General features: G+C 42.6%; 1 protein-coding gene across 2 annotated transcripts in view; it reads right to left on the bottom strand.

Moving 5' to 3' along the window:
- Nucleotides 1-3,495: 3,495 nt before the first annotated feature.
- LOC122940240 (protein phosphatase Slingshot homolog) overlaps nt 3,496-19,752 on the bottom strand; it is a 215,846-nt gene continuing 199,589 nt past the window's right edge. For both annotated transcript variants that reach the window (XM_044296773.1, XM_044296774.1), the window contains one exon: nt 3,496-4,160. In XM_044296773.1, the coding sequence (XP_044152708.1) occupies nt 3,900-4,160 (261 nt within the window). In that variant the 3' untranslated portion in view covers nt 3,496-3,899. The remainder of the gene's footprint in view (nt 4,161-19,752) is intronic.

Below are 19,752 nucleotides of genomic sequence, written 5' to 3'. Positions count from 1 at the left end.
GAGTTCCAAATCTTCAGGGATACTATGATTCCTTTATTTTCAAACAGTTGAGATTTTGGTGTAGACGAGAGCAGACTCCGAGCTGGCAACAGATAGAAGTAGACCTTAATAAAGGGAAACCGCTTTATTCTCTTCTCTTATTGCATGCTATTGACCCCAGCTTCCCGCTTCCCACAGCGCTGACTGAAATCATCCATCCAAACATGGAAACTATTGATACAACGTACTGGTCCGACGTCTCCAAAGAGAATAGTACAGATCCCCATAGAGATCTTGCAATACTATATAACAGATTTTTCGGTAGGTGGTTGGCAGAAAGCTGGGATGCAGGTGCTAAACGATTTCTATGATAATAATGTTTTGAGGTCGTTCTCATGCCTACAAGTCTCTTTTGGTATACCAGGCTCTTACCATTACCATTACACTAGGATTGCTCACTTTTTAGCTAAGTGGCCTAAGAGAGATGTAATGCTTCCGGTTGATCTTCTTAATATTATGTTATGCACACAAGGGGAATCCCAGATTCCTACAAGCTCAATTTATAAAACCATGATAGGGAATATGCGCTTGACAAAAAAGGCACATTTCCTGAATTAGGAGAGAGATCTGCGGCTATCATACTCCATAACAAAATGGCAAGCAGCTATAAGAATTACATATCATGCTACAAAGTGCTCTAACTTGTTAGAATGCTATCATAAACTACTCACACGGTGGTACTTTACCCCCGCTAAACTCAGTAGATTCTACCCCAATGTAGAGAACTTGTGTTGGCGCTGTCAGAATTCGCCAGGCAATCTAATGCATATTTTTGGGGATTGTGGTAAACTTCAATCCTTCTGGATCAGAGTTGGGGAACTGGTGAGAGAAGTGACAGGCTCCAAAATTTCTCTGTCCTCTGCTATGGCACTCCTCTCATTAGATCTTGACTTGATTCCACGTCAACTTGGATTACTAACTTGTCATATACTACTCTCGGACAAGCTTTTAGTCGCTAAACATTGGAAATCATCCACAATCCCTACTCTGAGTGAACTCAAGGATAACATTTCCACCCATGCTATATACAAACACCTTTGGGCTCAGCGGACCAATAGGCTGCAGCATTTTCAATCCTCTTGGTCTCCTTGGCTCACAAAATTCCCTATTCCTATATGATTTAACCCTTCTGTCCGATACTAGATTAGTTCCTTACTCTGGTCTGGTTTTCTAGTGAAGATAAGTCCGTGTTCATCGATTTCTTTTATCTGCATTTTTTTTTTAGTTTGTTTCTATTTGTCTTAGTGTTTCTTTTTCATCTGATAGATTATCTTATTTGTCGCTGTTCTACGTTGGCAGCACCCGGGCGGGTGCCGTAGAACCTGATATATGTTATATCTTGGCCAGTTTACTTTATTTTGTGGCTGCGACCACTTTTCTACTTCATCCTGAGTGGCTGCGTCCACATTTAAATCGTTGTCATTAATACTGTGCCATATTGAAAATAAATAAAAAATTGTGAAAAAAACTATCCTGCTTCCTAAGGAGCAAGCTTTACTTATGCCAATCCCACTCACATTTGGGGCCTACAGGGTGTTTTCACATTCTACCTCTGGGAATGGGGTAGACCTAGGCTGCCTCAAATACTTAATTCAATAACCTAGAAATGGAGGTCTGGGAATCCCTAATCCATATAATTACCATTGGGCGAGTCTATGTGCTCAGAGCCTGGATTGGCTCTGTTAGTGTACGGCAGGGGTGGGGAACCTCCATCCCACGGGACCATTTCATGTGGCCCCCGACCCCCTGCCAGAATATGTTGTGAAAATGCTAATGACAGCTTCCATTATGAAAGCGCTCATTAGCATGCGGGAGGCACAGGAAGGAATAGTGCTGCACTGGCAGTCCTCACCTTCCCTGGTCTTCTACCGGCCCCACGCTGTGTCCTGACACATACAGTGTCAGGACGTAGTGCACATAAACACGCACTATGACCTGACGCTGTGCGCTGTCAGGTCACAGTACAGCACAGCGGGAAGAAGACTAGGGAGGGTAAGTGAATTTTTACATTTATTTTAAATGTTTGATCTGAGGTCTGATCTGAGGCTTGCAGGGGGTCTGATCTGAGGCTGGGGGGTCTGATGGGGGCTGAGCTGAGGCTGTGGGGTCTGATCTGAGGCAGGGAGTCTGATCTGTGGCTGGGGGGGTCTGATGGGGGCTTATCTGAGGATGGGGGGGTCTGATAGGGGTTGATCTGAGGCTGGGAGCCTATAGGGGGTCTGATCTGAGACTGAGAGGGCTTATTTGGGGTCTGATCTGAGGTTGGGGGGTCTGATCTGAGGCTAGGGAGGGTCTGATGCGGGTCTGAGGTTGGGAGGTATGATGGGGGTGTGATCTGAGGCGGGGGTCTGATGGAGGCTGATCTGAGGCTAGGGAGGGTCTGATCTTAGGGGCTGATCTAAGGCTGGGGAGGGTCTGATCTAAGGCTCATGTAGGCTGTGTGTCTGATAGGAAGCTGATTTCAGGCTGATGAAGGTGGGGGGCAGATATGAGTTTTTTTTTACTGAAGTGTAATTTCTGTAACTTCCCCCTAAGTCACTTAATTTTTATGGCCCTCGAACGATGTTATAAATATCCAAATGTCCCTCGGCAGCAAAAAGGTTCACCGCCCCTGTATTAGAGGAAGGAGAGAGATGAACAATAAGGTATAAAATGTTTATATTGTCAAAAGTTCAATGAAAATAAAAACAATTTGCAGGCAATTATACAGTTTACCACTTAGGTAGGGGAGATCCCCCTTGCTGTGTGTTAACAAGAAGGACTTTATTTTAAAGGTAACTTTCAAATCAACATCTTCCTATGACTTTATTAATGCTTTTTTCAGACTTTAGCCTTAGCTCCACATTAGTCATTCACCAATTAGCTAATTTAATAGTTATTATAAAAGAAAGTAAAGTAGGTTGTCATAGCCCCACACCTGGCATTGGCAAATATACAGTACATTGATGATCAAAATAGCTTCCTTTACAAGCAAATTATACTGGACAACCACTGTATATGTGAGTTTTCCAGGTCTGTCCGACTCAGAAGAGGTCACAACAGCCACAATAATATTGCAACTGATTCCATTCAGCAAATGTAATGGAAATGGCACATGTTTTCTGCAAAAGGCACTGGGGAAGGGAAGCCTTTCAGCTACAGGAATGTCCTGTATTGCTAGTTCGATTAACCCCATTTGATTTCACCAATCAGTAAGTTACAGTAACTACAAACAGATTAAGGGTAAATTCAGATGTGGCAGATTCTACGGATTGAAGGTGTGGATTCGGCAGAAAATTACAGTGCAATACATGTGGCTAGGGCTTTAAAAACATGATCCAGATATAGTGGAAACGTCAATGGTAACATCAACATATAGGGGTGAAATCTGTGGTGAATCTGCATCAATGCTGACAGATTTGCAGTGAGATCTATGGATTACAGTGAAGGCAGGTAGTGGTGGTGGAAGGCAGAATATATATATATATATATATATATATATATATATATATATATGAGAGGAGCTGTATTGATGGCTTATGTGTGGGTGAAAAAGTTGTCCCATAGTCTACAGAGCACTCACTGAAGCCTTGGACCATAGAGGATTTACTAACAGTTGGGTCCAGCCACAAAGGTCAGTACCTGACAGTCTAAGTCTAAAAGCAATATAAGCCCATATTAATATAAACATTATGTAGTCTTAAATGGTTATGACATGGCATAGTAATGCTGTCCCTGAGTCTGTCCCATTTTAAAGCTGCAGTTCTAACCGATGTGGTAACGACGTGCAGTGAAGAAGACATGAAAAAAAAATGATTTAATAAAAATAATCTCCCTAGTTTGCACTGTCCACCTCTCCAGGTCAAATGGCAAAGAATCTACTAGAGTTCCTCAGGAGTTTCCCCCACGTTGCTCTGTCGAGTGATCCTGGCTTTGCGGGCATGATGTTCTGCCTCCTGCAAGCGATTGCTTACAAGTGTGGCTCCTTGAAGCTCTAATACAGATTGAGACTTTACAACATGCCCTGCCCAGGAAGGATCCAGAGATTGCTGGGCGACAAGCTTCTTTCTGCGTCTGGATCTTCTGCGGGCAGATGATGTACTACGGGAATGTGGAGAAGAAGGGGTGCTGCTTCCAAATACCTTTAAAAGGGACAATATTAAACATTATTGAGTTCTTCTGTATATCTTTCACCATATATGATTCATATCACATCTGCTTAAAGAGGACCTCTCACCTCTCCTGACATGTTAGTTTTAGTAACGGCTTGTATTCCAAATGTAATATCAAGTCTGGGGCATCTATTCTTATGACTCTATGATGTAATATTCCTGTATTATTCCTGCTAGAAGTTTACAAATAAATTGCCAGCAGTCTGCAGTAAAGGTATTGCTGGGTGCTACCAGTAGCGGGTCCGTCTCACTCTGTCCAATCAGTGCTGCTGGTGTCAGACTGTACAGGGACACACACCCATCTGTAACCTTTACTTTACCTTTAGGAGTTGTACAACATAGAATCATAGGAATAGATGCTCCAGAATTATTACATGGGGAATGCAAGTAGTTACTACAGCAGACATGTCTAGAGAGGTGACAGGTCCTCTTTAAGACATTTGCCCCCTTCCTGACCAGGCCTAATTTGGCAAATCTGACATAATTCACTTTATGTGGAAATACCTTTGGAATGCTTTTACTTATCCAAGCCATATAGAGAATGTTTTCTCGTGAGACATTGTACATTATATGTTAATGGTGAATTTGAGTCAATATGTTTTACCTTTATTTTTTTTTAAATCTAAAAGTTTATGAAAATTTTACAAATATTCAGTTTTCTTGATACCTCATAATATACTTATTAATTAACATTCCACCAAATGTTGGCATTTTGGTAACGCATTTTTATATTTTTAGGATGTTAGAAGGTTTAGAATTTTTTTATGGACCAGTTTAGTTCTGAAGTCCTTCAGCACACATAGAAACATAGAATGTGTCGGCAGATAAGAACCATTTGGCCCATCTAGTCTGCCCAATATACTGAACATAGTAAGAAACCACCCATAAATGACCCCATTTTAGAAACTACACCCCTCGAACTATTCAAAAGTGAATTAAAGCAAAATAGAGGTGAAATTTCAAAATGTCACATTTATTTTTTTGCAGATTTTCCATCTTTATCATTTTTTTCCCTGTAACACATCAAGGGTTAACAACAAAACAAACCAATATTTATTACCCTGATTCTGCAGTTTGCAGAAAGACCCCATATGTGGTGGTATTTTACACAATAAGAACATGTTTAAAAAAAAATATCATGTTTGTGTTGCCATTTTCTTAGAGCCATATTTTTTTTATTTTTCTGGCTATTGTCTTGTGTGAGGGCTTGTTTTTTGCGGGATGAGGTGACGTTTTTATTGCTACCATTTTTGGCTACATACGACTTTTTGTTTGATTGATATGTTTTTGGGAGGTGAGGTGACAAAAATAAGCTGTTTTGCCATCCCATAATTTTTTATTTTACAACGTTCACTTGATTGGGTAGATCATGTGATATTTTATTTATTTAAATTTAAAAAAAAAAATTAATTACTTAATTGGGGATTTTTTTTTACATGTGAAACTTTTTTTATTTTTATAAAACACTTTATTATTTTTATTTTTTTATTTTACACCTTGTGTCCCCCATAAGGTCATACAAGACCTCTGGGGGACATTTAACTAAACTTTTTTTTTTTTTTTCACTATTGATACACCTCCCAGAGAGGCTGTGCAGCACTATACTATGCTGTAGAGCCTCAGTGCAGGGCTGATCAAGGTTTGTGGAAGACCCGGCAGCTCCTGCACTCCTCCGGCCACAACGGTCACGTGACCACCAGCCAGGACAGGAAGCGGCACATCGCTTCCTCATCTCATTCCTCATGCGATCTAGAAGGCAGACACCCCCAGGAACGGTCCCTGCCTTCTCTCTGTCACTAACAGCAGGCCCCCAGTACAGCAGCTACACGATTAGTGTGCAGGTGCAATCTCTTAAAAGACATTCTAAAACGTCCAGTCAGATAAACCTGACCGCCCAGGATGTTTATAGTCCATGGGCGGTCGGAAAGTGGCGAAAGAGGACCCGTCAGCAGTTATTTTTTTCCCCTAAAATCAATACCTTTAAATTAGCCCCTCTGTGGCACTGCAGTGCCCCCTGTTCTGTTCTCACACCCATTTTGCTAATTACAAGCATCAGTACAGGGAGGAAGAGACCTCTGCTGTTCTTATTGGGTGTCTCTTTCTCCCTGGCTATGATGCTTCCCAGCCAGGGAGAAAAGTTGCTATTCTCGTGATATTAGAGATTTTCAAAATCTCACGAGAACATCTTGTCTTCTGCCTGTCTGTGAAGCAGCCTGCAGCAATTGGACAGTGGGGAGAAGGCGGCGACCACTTAGAAGAGCAGAGGTCTCCTCCCTGTACTGATGCTAGTAATTAGCATATTAGGCGCGGGATTGCGGCACAATGGACGGGGCAATAAAAAAAAAAAATTGTGCAATGGCATCTGCTCAAGGTCAGGTCCTCTTTAAATGATGGCTGATGTCGTTTTTCCGCTAGGGGCATAACTGTCTTAGATTAGTCCAATTTATGACAAGGCACACTCCTTGTCATAAATTATTTGAATCCTCCAGCTGCATTTTTACTTCCCCAGTTGCCTATGACAACCAGGCCTTTACCTTTACCCCTGTTTTGAAACGTACCATACAGTTTCCAATTATTAATTTTATATAATAGCAAGAAGGGTAGGTAGGGAGGGGGGCCTTTTCAGGAAGTCAATTTATTCTCAGTTTCTGTTTAGTTTGTGGGCTTTCCAAGGAGGAAGGTTTCCTTTTGGGACATTTCGTAGGGCATATTGTTTTCAGACATTGAAACAAATGTTACCTTTTCAGATTTTTTTTGCCCAAATTTTCATTATTACATTTTTTATGACTATGTCCTGCAAAATCCTCAAAAAGACCTAGGCATAATAAGCTAAACCATAACTTTTACTCTTTTTCCAATAAAAGTGGAAACAATAATGTCATCAAAGCATGCTCAAATCAAAAGCAGTGAAAAAGGGGCAAAAAACCGTAGCAATCATGCAAATATTTTATTTTTCACCTGCTTAGCATAAATTAATTAAAAAATGTTAAAATTAATGTTAAAATTGTGTCTCATTTTTTATTTTTTTTCAAAAGTGCAGCCAAAATAAAATAAATGTGGAAATAGATTTCTGATAAAAAATTGAATTGTATTTTACGTGTATATGTAAAATAATGCAGTTAAAAATGGTAAAAAATAATTTTTTACAAATTTTAAGAAAATTGCGTTTTTTTTTATAAATATATGCAAATCGCATTGTTAACTTTTACCACCCAAGTAAAGTACAATATGTGCCGATTATTTTTTTATTTATTATTTGGATGTGCAAAACCTTTACGTAGTTATTCTCTGCTAAAGTGACTCTCTAGATTTACAAAATATGGCTTGGTCACTAAGGGGTTTAAATTAGCAGGTAATCCGAATGGTGAAATTAGATACTTTTTAATCGATCCAAATTAAATACACCAGATTAAATTATCCCCCACCCCTCCATTCAAGACCCCTGTGCCAAAAGAGCGTCTAAATAAAATAACTACATGAGGGTCATTTGGTGCCAAACCTTGATGCACCGTACCCATTTCTCAATCACTAGGGGAGAACCTGGAGCGCTTAAACATCGCCAATCCGGAAATGACGTCTGCGGTCCAGCAGACCAGAAGCTATCAAGCTTGGCAGGCGCAAGTCCAAACCTCAGGGGGACACCTCACCTGTAAGTTATCCTGAACTTGGAACATAAAGAGCGAGATAACCGCATAGGAAAATACCAACAGTGGGTTCATTTATGACATTTTTCCCTCAGGTGACATCTCTTTTTCATCAGGAGAACAAGCGTGAGTCCTCTCTTCCTCCTACATGGCCTGCCCCATGGCATCTACCAGGACACAGTAATTATATCTAATATTATCTGTTTTATCATCCTGTTATCTGATCCATGATGTTATCTATTATAATCACTATCTTTTAACCGACCCCCTGATGAACCATAGTGGGGAAACGCGTCGGGGTAGAAACTGACATCATTTGTGTAAAAAAATTCCAAATGTACAGGGCTAGACAGGGGAGGAACGGGGACTGGGTGATCCCACCATCCCTGGGCAGAGGATTATCTTAGGGTGGGTATAGGGAGAAAACCATCCCCAATACCCATAATAAGGTGCCCAACCCTCTACCCACTCCCCAACCTCCATTGAATGTCATTAATGCCCCTGGAATTTATACGTATCTTATTTATCTTGTTTATTTACTTTTTTCACCAATTCACGGTGGTAGCTGGGCAACATCTTGTCCTGTTATTATTTTGGATACCCGGTTATCAGAGGGTGTATATTTATTTCTTCTTTTTAAAGTAAATCTAATAAAAGCGACATTTTAAAAGGGTCCAATTTCCAGGCTAATATTCACTTATACGGACACCTACACTATTATTTATATCTAATTCCATAAGAATTGGGTTTTTTTGGGACACAATTTGCTTCCAGGTTTTGGAGAGCATTCTGCTCTTGTCTTGGAATGCAACTGTCTTTTTCTTCGGCTTTTCATCCCCAGTCGAATGGTCAGAGCGCACTAACCAAAACGTGGAGACCTATTTGAGGTGTTTTGTTGCCGAAAACCAGGATGACTGGTCATCATTCTTGTCTCTAGCCGACTTTTCCTTGAATAACCATAAACAGGAGTCCACTGATAAGTCGCCATTTTTTGGCGCATATGGTTTTCACCCACAGTTTGGTTCTTTTTCTGGGACTGGATCTTCTGGGATGCCAGAAGAGGAGAGATTCTCTTCCACCTTGTCATCTATCTGGCGGAAGATCCAAGTTAATTTGGAAAAGATGGGTGAAAGATATAAAATGACTGGTCCGGACCTGTGTGTGGGTGATTCGGTGTTGTTGTCCACTAGAAACATTAAGCTGAGGGTACCATCTTGGAAATTGGGTCAAAGATCTATTGGCCCTTACAAAATCTCTGGGATTGTTAACCCGGTGGTGTTTCGTCTGGATCTTCCGCAGACCTGGAAGATCCATAATGTGTTTCACAGGTCTTTATTAAATAAATATGTGGAACCAGCTCCATTGCCACCTTCCCCTGTCCTGGAGGATGGCAATTTGGAGTTTGAAATCTCAAAGATTCTCGACTCACATGTTCTTCAGGGTTCCCTCCAGTACCTGGTGCACTGTAAGGGATAGGGTCCCGAGGAAAGAATGTGGGTTCCGGCTTCTGATGTCAGTGCTAGCCGCCTGGTGAGGGCCTTTCACAAGGCACACCCGGATAAAGTTGGTCTGGGGTTTCCTGAGGTCACAGGTAGAAGGGGGGGGGTACTGTCATACCTTGCCCTGTGAATGTGCGGAGGTCTGTCAGAATGGCTGAACTTGTCTGACTTCTGTGTTTGTTTTGGGTTTGAACTGGATCCACCTTCCCTCAGGTGTACTGGGTTTCATTGTTAGTGGGGCTATTTATCCCTCCTTCCCCCAGTGGTGGTTATAGTTCTTTCCTGGGAGCTTTTGATTTGTGGTGGATCGTCTGCTCCAGCTCTGCTCAAGATAAGTCCTCTCCTTTTTTTTCCCTTTGTGTGTTTTATCTAGGCCTCTAGGGAGATGCTTGCTTCCTCCTGGTTTGAAGAAGTAGGTTGCCTCTTCCCTTTTCCCTGCTGCTTAGGGTTTGCCCAGAGTGTTTAGGTTTAGGCACGAGGGCATGTGCATATCCACCCTAAGGGTATGCACATGGGCACAGCAGTTTAGGGAAAGCTTTTAGGGATCGCTAGGAGGTGACCCTTTTATCCCTAGCTTTTGGGCCTAGTCGTTAGTTCTGTTTGTTTTCCTGTGTTTGGTTATTTCCCCACTTACCTACAGTGGAGGAAATAATTATTTGACCCCTCACTGATTTTGTAAGTTTGTCCAATGACAAAGAAATGAAAAGTCTCAGAACAGTATCATTTCAATGGTAGGTTTATTGTAACAGTGGCAGATAGCACATCAAAAGGAAAATCGAAAAAATAACTTTAAATAAAAGATAGCAACTGATTTGCATTTCATTGAGTGAAATAAGTATTTGAACCCTCTAACAAAAAAAGACTTAATACTTGGTGGAAAAACCATTGTTTGCAAGTACAGAGGTCAAACGTTTCTTGTAATTGATGACCAAGTTTGCGCACATTTTAGGAGGAATGTTGGTCCACTCCTCTTTGCAGATCATCTCTAAATCCCTAAGGTTTCGAGGCTGTCTCTGTGCAACTCTGAGCTTGAGCTCCCTCCATAGGTTTTCGATTGGATTAAGGTCCGGAGACTGACTAGGCCACTCCATGACCTTAATGTGCTTCTTCTTGAGCCACTCCTTTGTTGCCTTTGCTGTATGTTTTGGGTCATTGTCGTGCTGGAACACCCATCCACGACCCATTTTCAGTTTCCTGGCAGAGGGAAGGAGGTTGTCGCTCAGGATTTCACGATACATGGCTCCGTCCATTTTCCCGTTTATGCGAATAAGTTGTCCTGTGCCCTTAGCAGAAAAACACCCCCAAAGCAAAATGTTTCCACCCCCATGCTTGACGGTGGGGACGGTGTTTTGGGGGTCATAGGCAGCATTTTTCTTCCTCCAAACACAGCGAGTTGAGTTAATGCCAAAGAGCTCTATTTTGGTCTCATCAGACCACAGCACCTTCTCCCAGTCACTCTCTGAATCATTCAGGTGTTCATTGGCAAACTTCAGATGGGCCTGCACATGTGCCTTCCTGAGCAGGGGGACCTTGCGAGCCCTGCAGGATTTTAATCCATTGCGGTGTAATGTGTTTCCAATGGTTTTCTTGGTGACTGTGGTCCCTGCTAATTTGAGGTCATTAACTAACTCCTCCCGTGTAGTTCTAGGATGCTTTTTCACCTTTCTCAGAACCATTGACACCCCACGAGGTGAGATCTTGCGTGGAGCCCCAGAGCGAGGTCGATTGATGGTCATTTTGTGCTCCTTCCATTTTCGAACAATCGCACCAACAGTTGTCACCTTCTCTCCCAGCTTCTTGCTAATGGTTTTGTAGCCCATTCCAGCCTTGTGCAGGTCTACAATTTTGTCTCTGACATCCTTGGACAGCTCTTTGGTCTTTCCCATGTTGGAGAGTTTGGAGTCTGCTTGATTGATTGATTCTGTGGACAGGTGTCTTTTATACAGGTGACTAGTTAAGACAGGTGTCCTTAATGAGGGTGACTAATTGAGTAGAAGTGTCTAACCACTCTGTGGGGAGCCAGAACTCTTAATGGTTGGTAGGGGTTCAAATACTTATTTCACTCAATGAAATGCAAATCAGTTGCTATCTTTTATTTAAAGTTATTTTTTCGATTTTCCTTTTGATGTGCTATCTGCCACTGTTACAATAAACCTACCATTGAAATGATACTGTTCTGAGACTTTTCATTTCTTTGTCATTGGACAAACTTACAAAATCAGTGAGGGGTCAAATAATTATTTCCTCCACTGTACATATCATGACAGGAGTAAATTCAAGACCATTATTTACCTCCCCATGAGTGGTCAACCAACAAAGATCAGGCCAAGAGCAAGGCATGTAATAATCAGTAACTTCAAAAAGGAACCCAAGGCTTTTCTCATATTAGCTAATGTTAATATTCATGAGTCATAAATCATGGGGAGGACACTAAACAAAAATGGTGTGCATGGCAGGATTGCAAGGAGAAAGCAGCTGCTCTCCAAAAAGAACACTTACCAATGTGCAGCTTGCTAAAGATCACCTGGACAAGCCAAAAGGCTATTGAAATAATGTTTTGTGGATGGATGGGACTAAAATAAGGCCAACATAATTTTGTCTTGTATTAAAAGAGGTATGGACTTGCGGGACAGGTATGTAATATTGCCACTATACAAAAGCATTGGTATGGCCTCACCTAGAGTACGTGGTTCAGTTCTGGGCACCAGTCTATAAAAAGAATGCCCTGGAGTTAGAAAAAGTACAGATGAGAGCGACTAAACTCATAAAGGGCCTGGAAGATCTCCACTAAGAGCATAGATTAAACAATTTGTTTAGCCTTGAAAAAAAGGGGGGACATGATTAACCTGTACAAATATATAAACGGACCATACAAAAAAATATCAAAGGAAGCTATTCTGTGTTAAAACCCTTCCCCCTCAAAAAACAAGGGACCACTCCCTACGCTTGGAGAAAAAAAGATTCAGTCATAAGAGGCGACAAGCAGTCTTAACAGCAAGGGTTGTGAATCATTGGAATAGTCTGCCACAGGAGCTGATCACAGCAAATACAGGAGATGGCTTCAAAATAGGTTTAGATGACTTTTTAATTCAAAATAACATTGAGGCTTATGACAATGTTTGGCCCAACCCCTTTTAAAAGAAAGATAGACATTGATCTAGGGATTTGTTCCGTGGATCAATATAGCAGAATTACAGGTTGGACATTATTGACTTTTCCAACCTTAGCAACTATGTAACTATGTAAAATAGAACTTTGGTTTAAAGGGGTTATCCAATTCTATAAAAGTCCCCCCCCCCATATGCCGGGCCCCGCATGCTGAATATACTTACCTGGGTCCCCGCAGTGCCGCTTCTCCCCTGCCCGGATCAAAACATCTAGTGTCGGGGAAGGGAGGGGGGGGGGGGGGTGTTAGCAGCCAATGGCAGGCAGGATGTTTTCATCTGTGCAAGGGGAGAAGCAGCAGCGTGTGGGGATGAGGAACAGTGTGGGGACCCAGGTAAGTATATTCAGAGTGGGGGACCCGGCCTATGGGGGGACATTTTATAGGATTGGATAACCCCTTAACCCCTTTAAGTGAGAAGTCTTATGTTTGGAAAAAGAATCAATGTATTCCAGGATAAAAAAAACAAATCCCATATGTGAAACTCGGTGGTGGTGGTTGTGGTAGTATCTTGGTTTTGGCCTGTTTTGCAGCATCTGAAACAATTAATTCCAAATTATATCAGCAAATTCTAAAGGAAAATATAAGGACATCTGTCTATTAGCTGAATCTCAAGAGAACATTGGTCATAGAGCAAGACAACAACTTAATCCAATAGAATTGTTGTGGAAGAAACGGAAGCAAACAGTTCATGGGAGGAAACCCACCTGCATAACAGAAATAAAGCTGTTTTGTATGAAAGAATAGGCGAAACTCCCTCCAAGCCAAAGTGCAGTTCTATTAAACAAATACTGGAAATGTATAGTTTCAGTTATTGCTGCACAAGGGGCTCATACCAGATACTGAAAGCAAAGGTTTAAATTAGGGCTGCAACGATTAATCGATGTAATCGATTATATTCGATAACTGGATTCGTTGTCGACTAATAATCTAATCATCGCCGATTCGTTGCTATGCGGGTGGTCGCTGCATCTTTATTTTACCTTTTTACAATGACGCTCCTGTAACAGCCAGGCAGAGCGGACGGCGGCGTAACGTCACTCACTCACGTGACACGCCTGCTCCGCCTCCTTCATTCATGAAGTGGGCGGAGCAGGTGCGTCACGTGATTGAGTGACGTTACGCCGCCGTCCGCTCTGCCTGGCTGTTACAGGAGCGTCATTGTAAAAGGTAAAATAAAGATGCAGTGATTAGTCCGACTTATAAGCATCGGGGCCGGGGCTGTTATGGGGAGGGGGGAGGATCTGTCTATGGCACTGCTATGGGGAGGGGGGAGGATCTGTCTATGGCACTGCTATGGGGAGGGGGGAGGATCTGTCTATGGCACTGCTATGGGGAGGGGGGTCTGTGTATAGCACTGCTATGGGGAGGAGGGGGGGGGGGGTCTGTGTATGGCACTGCTATGGGAAGGGGGATCTGTACACTGTTATGAGGAAAGGGATCTGTGCACTGTTATGCCCATAACAGTGCACATATCCCCCTCTTCATAACAGCGCCACCCACAGATCCCCCTCTCCATAACAGCGCCATCCACAGTTCCCCCTCTCCATAACAGCGCCACCCACAGATCCCCCTCTCCATAACTGCGCCACCCACAGATCCCCCTCTCCATAACTGCGCCACCCACAGATCCCCCTCTCCATAACTGTGCCGTCCACAGATCCCCCTCTCCATAACTACGCCGTCCACAGATCCCCCTCTCCATAACTACGCCACCCACAGATCCCCCTCTCCATAACTACGCCGTCCACAGATCCCCCTCTCCATAACTACGCCGTCCACAGATCCCCCTCTCCATAACTACGCCGTCCACAGATCCCCCTCTCCATAACTACGCCGTCCACAGATCCCCCTCTCCATAACTACGCCGTCCACAGATCCCCCTCTCCATAACTACGCCGTCCACCGATCCCCCTCTCCATAACTACGCCGTCCACCGATCCCCCTCTCCATAACTACGCCGTCCACAGATCCCCCTCTCCATAACTACGCCGTCCACAGATCCCCCTCTCCATAACTGCGCCGTCCACAGATCCCCCTCTCCATAACTACGCCGTCCACAGATCCCCCTCTCCATAACTACGCCGTCCACAGATCCCCCTCTCCATAACTACGCCGTCCACAGATCCCCCTCTCCATAACTACGCCGTCCACCGATCCCCCTCTCCATAACTACGCCGTCCACAGATCCCCCTCTCCATAACTACGCCGTCCACAGATCCCCCTCTCCATAACTGCGCCGTCCACAGATCCCCCATAATAGTGTCGTCCACAGATCCCCCATAATAGTGTCGTCCACAGATCCCCCATAATAGTGTCGTCCACAATTTGTTTTAATATGGCCTTTGAACATAATTTCTCAAGTAAGATCATATAAACCTCTCTGTTTTGTAATTTTGTCGTTTTCCCCGATTAAATCGTAGAAATTAATCGGCAACTAATCGATTATTCAAATAATCGTTAGCTGCAGCCCTAGTTTAAATACTTTTGCCACTCACAGACATGGCTTATTTCACACTGGCGTTAGGATTTTAAAGCTGCGGTTCCTGTCCAGCCACCTCTCAGCATGTTTGCCGTACTACGGCCTCCCATCCCCATAATAGTAAATGGGGTTGGGTGTACTTCTGGCAGCACACGTGTGCAAACATTAGTACCCATCCAGCAGGCTGTTCCCCTGCCAAAACAGTCTGCTGGACAAACCTATCGCCAGTGTGAAGAAGCTTTAGTCTAATATTTTTGACTTATTTCTTTGATTTGGTTACCTTTATCTACTTTTATGGCTTGTGTATAAATCTGATGTAGTTTTAGGTCACATTTATGCAGAAATATAGAAAATTCTGAAGGGTTTACAAACTTTCAAGCACCACCGTATCCCCTGCAGATCCTTAAGTACAATACAGCTTACTGACTCCATTATAGTCAATGGGAAATAAAACCTGTTACCTTTTCCCCAAACATTTGATTTTGTGATTTCATGCCAGTGTATACAGTCTGTCTCCAGCCAAAAATGGTGGAGACAGGGAGAAAAGACCTCCTTTCTGCCTGCAAGATTGCAGTAAAAACACTTGCGGTTGCAGCTTGCTGACATCTTGCAGAGATATCTAAGAGGGACTTTTCATACATGAATACAATTATATTTGTATATATGTAGAAGTTTAGTGTCCCTTTATTCCTGGTGGGGATTTGACCCAGTGGGGGTTCGACACCTTGGACCCCCGCAATCAGCTGTTTGAGAAGGCACTGGCGCTCGCAGTAGCACCAAGGTGTTCTGGCAGCTTTGTCTAGGCCATGTGATATGATGTTCATCAGTCACATGGCCTAGGCACAGCTCAGCACAACTATTTCTCTAATATTTAATTGAAATCTTTCTTGTGAGACCAAGACAGGCTCCTTTGTCACTGAGGGATCAGATTACACAATCCCATAGAAGAGAGGGGGAAAAGGGCAGAAAGAAATAGACATTACTCAGCAGCTAATAGTAAGTTTTCTCTCATTTACCCCAATATATATTAATCAATACTGCACTATAATGTCCTATATGGGGTTTATGAATGAATCTGAGTGAATCTACTGTATGTGTATTCTATGGGGAGCATCTAGACTCCACTAACCAGCTCAAAGACCAACGAGAATTATAGATGCAGCATGTAAAGGAGAAAAAGTGTTAAAAATGGCAGATACAGTCATAGAGGGGCATGCAAAACCCTGATCAAGATTAAATGGGTTCTGTAGCTTTTTCTTACTGATGATCTATCCACCGGCCTCGCTGTTTTCCGCAGGCCTAGTGATCTCATGACTAGTATCACTGGCCTTGGCGTGCCTCAAACCGATTTAAGTGAACGCGGCTTAGCCGCACCTAGGCCAGTGATACTTGTCGTGATGTCACTGGGCCTTCAGGAAACAGCAAAAAGGTTGCAGCGCTACTACCTTCTCAAATAGCTGATTGGCGGGTGTCCCGGGTGTTGGAACCCTGCTATCAGACACTAATGATCTATCCAAAGGATAAATCATCTGTAAGAAAAAGCTACAGAACCTCTTATGTTACTGTGAACAGTTAAGCAAGTTGAAGATAAAATGATCTCCAAAAGGCAAATTTAAAGATGAAATATGCTTTTCAACAGCAATATCAATATATTAATTTTGTACAATTTTAGAGTAAAACAAGGGAAGGAGTACCCAAGGAGATTTGAGTTCTCAGATAACTTTGACGGAGGGCTCAGACCTTAAATAGCTTGTTTGGGTTAAGCCTTGTTCACAAACATCTTTAGGAAAGGTTTTTCAAAGCTTTATAAATACCCAGACTTTTCCAACTTGTCCCCCCCCAAAGAAAACACGCTTCTAGGAAGCTGCCTAACACTCTGAAAATGAAAATTCTTGAGGACCACTAAGCAGGAGAAGGTTATAAGAAGATACAAAAGCGTTGAATTTCCTCAGCTCGAAATGTAATTAAGAAAGGGCAGTTAACAGGAACAGTGGAGGTGAAAAGAAGGTTTCGAAGACCAAGAAAAATTTCAGAGACAACTGCTCATAGGACTACTAAAAAGGCAAATCGGAACCCCTGCTTGATTGCAAAAGACCTTCAGGAAGATTTAGCAGACTCTGGAGTTGTGGTACATTGTTCTACTGTTCAGTGGCACCTGTACAAATATGGACTTAATGGAAGAGTCATCAGAAGAAAACCTCTCCTACGTCCTCACCACACAATTCAGTTTCAGATGTTTGTAAAAGAACATCTAAACAAGTCTGATGCAGTCTGGAAATTTGTGTGGACTGATGAGGTTAAAATAGAACTCTATGGTGACAATGAACAAGGTATGTTTGGAGAAAAAAGGGCTTGCACACTATAGGAAAAAGCACCAGCCTCTGGTGGCCAGGATCATGGCAGCACACATAGGCTGGTGCTTTTTTCTATAGTGTGCAAGCACAGCCACTGCTGATGGATTAAAGGGTGGTTGTAACTAGGGGTGGGTGATATGGCCTAAAATCTATATTGCAATATAATTTTAAGCACCTGCGATATGCAATATATATCGCGATATATTCGATATTTCTTTTTTTTTTTTACTTTTACTATTAGTCTTCTTAGGGGCTAGAACCCTTGTCCTACTCACCCTAATAGAGCTCTACTAGGGTGAATAGGACTTCACACTCTCGCTGCTGCCCTGTGCATAGTACACACAGCAGCAGGGAGCCGACTACGTCAGCCAGGGCTTCAGTAGCGTCCTGGCTGCCATGGTAACCGATCGGAGCCCCGCGATTACACTGCTGGGGCTTCGATCAGAAGCTATCACCCTGGGGCCACTGCCACCAATGATTTAATCGTGTGGAAGGGGGGGCCCGCAATTAATGTAATACTTCGAAGAGGGGGAGTAGAAGGGAGGGGCTGTGGCCACTGTGCTACCAATGGATATAGTTAATATGCCCAAATACAAACGTAGCTGCCTGCATATGCCGGCCATATCCCATACCTGGCCTCTATTACTGAACGCCGTAATCCTCCGCAATTAACCCCTCAGGCTACATTTGTATGCAGTCCCTCCCCTCCTCCTCTCTGTTCTTACTGGTGGCGCAGTGGCCACAGTCCCTCCCCTCCTCCTCCTATTCTGTTTTCATTGGTGGTCAGTGGCAGCCGCACACAGTAGGGAAGGAGGGACTCTCTCCTTCTCCACTGTGTCGGCTCAGGAGAACATGGTGAGTGCCGAGAGCGATATGACGATATAAACAAAATCTCTATCGTTGGCCAGATTTATATTGTTTATATCGCATATCGTCTATATCACCCACCCCTAGTCGTAACCATGGAAACAAGCAGTGTATAACGTGATGGAAAATGAATCTAACCAGTAAAGAAAGCAATATGGATAATCACAATACATAAGTAAGTGGCTTGTAGTAACTTTCTCTGCATAATAAATGCTATTTTCTGAAGTGACACAACCCCTTTAACTTTATGCCTTTTGGAGATCATTTAATCTTCAACTTGGTTAACTTTACAGTAACAGTAATTTTGACCAGGGGTGCCTAAACTTTAGCATGCCACTGTATAATGGTCAGCAATAGTGCAATCACTCATGTAGACACATATGGCATCTTATTTCGAAAAGCTGTCTGAAAAATTAGGTACGTGTTAAGGATGGAAGAGTTATGAATAGAAAGCTTCAAACTCCATGAGGTAGAACTTTTCATAAGATATCCTAGGACAAATCCATTCATCTACTACTAGAAAGCATGAATAGCACTTACGGAGAGGCATTAACAGTAGAAAGAGGGAGGTGCTCATGCCGCTCTACAAGGCACTAGTGAGACCTCATTTGGAGTATTGTGGGCAGTACTGGAGACCATATCTCCAGAAGGATATTGATACTTTGGAGAGAGTTCAGAGAAGAGCTACTAAATTAGTACATGGATTGCAGGATAAAACTTACCAGGAAAGATTAAAGGACCTTAACATGTATAGCTTGGAAGAAAGACGAGACAGAGGGGATATGATAGAAACTTTTAAATACATAAAGGGAATCAGCAAGGCAAAAGAGGAGAAAATATTTAAAAGAGGAAAAACTGCTACAAGAGAACATAGTTTTAAATTAGAAGGGCAAAGGTTTAAAAGTAATATCAGGAAGTATTACTTTACTGAGAGAGTAGTGGATGCATGGAATAGCCTTCCTGCAGAAGTGGTAGCTGCAAATACAGTGAAGGAGTTTAAGCATGCATGGGATAGTCATAAGGCCATCCTTCATATAAGATAGGGCCAGGGGCTATCCATAGTATTTAGTATATTGGGCAAACTAGATGGGCTAAATCGTTCTTATCTGCAGACACATTCTATGTTAAAAATCTCCCTGAGGAAGCTGACGCGAAACATGTGTTGGGGTCTCTAGGAGGTATTACTAGCCGGGTCTATATTGTGCATATATTGTGAATCATGTTATTTTTTTTTTTAAATCTAGGTGGGGGAGCCAAATGGTTTGATTTTGTATTCATTTATACTTGTTTTTCCATCCCACCTTTTCCATTACTTGCAATGCCTTAGTTTAGTGCTCTCATTAAGAGAAACAAAATAAGAGAGTATTGCAGGTTTGATACCTTTTAATGGCTAACAAAAATAGAAGTAATGATGTTACATAGCGAGCTTTCGAGACATCACCAATCTCTTCATCAGGCGTACTACCATGCTATAACTCCTGACATATTGTGTGTACTCTCTATGTGGTTATGTCTGTCTTTGCCAATTTTTGCATCTATTTATTAGTTTTTTC

This window comes from Bufo gargarizans, chromosome 6 (assembly GCF_014858855.1).
Source record: "Bufo gargarizans isolate SCDJY-AF-19 chromosome 6, ASM1485885v1, whole genome shotgun sequence".
Taxonomy (NCBI): Eukaryota; Metazoa; Chordata; class Amphibia; order Anura; family Bufonidae; genus Bufo; species Bufo gargarizans.
Note: the sequence above shows the minus strand (reverse complement) of the source record. Positions and strands in the feature narration are given on the sequence as shown.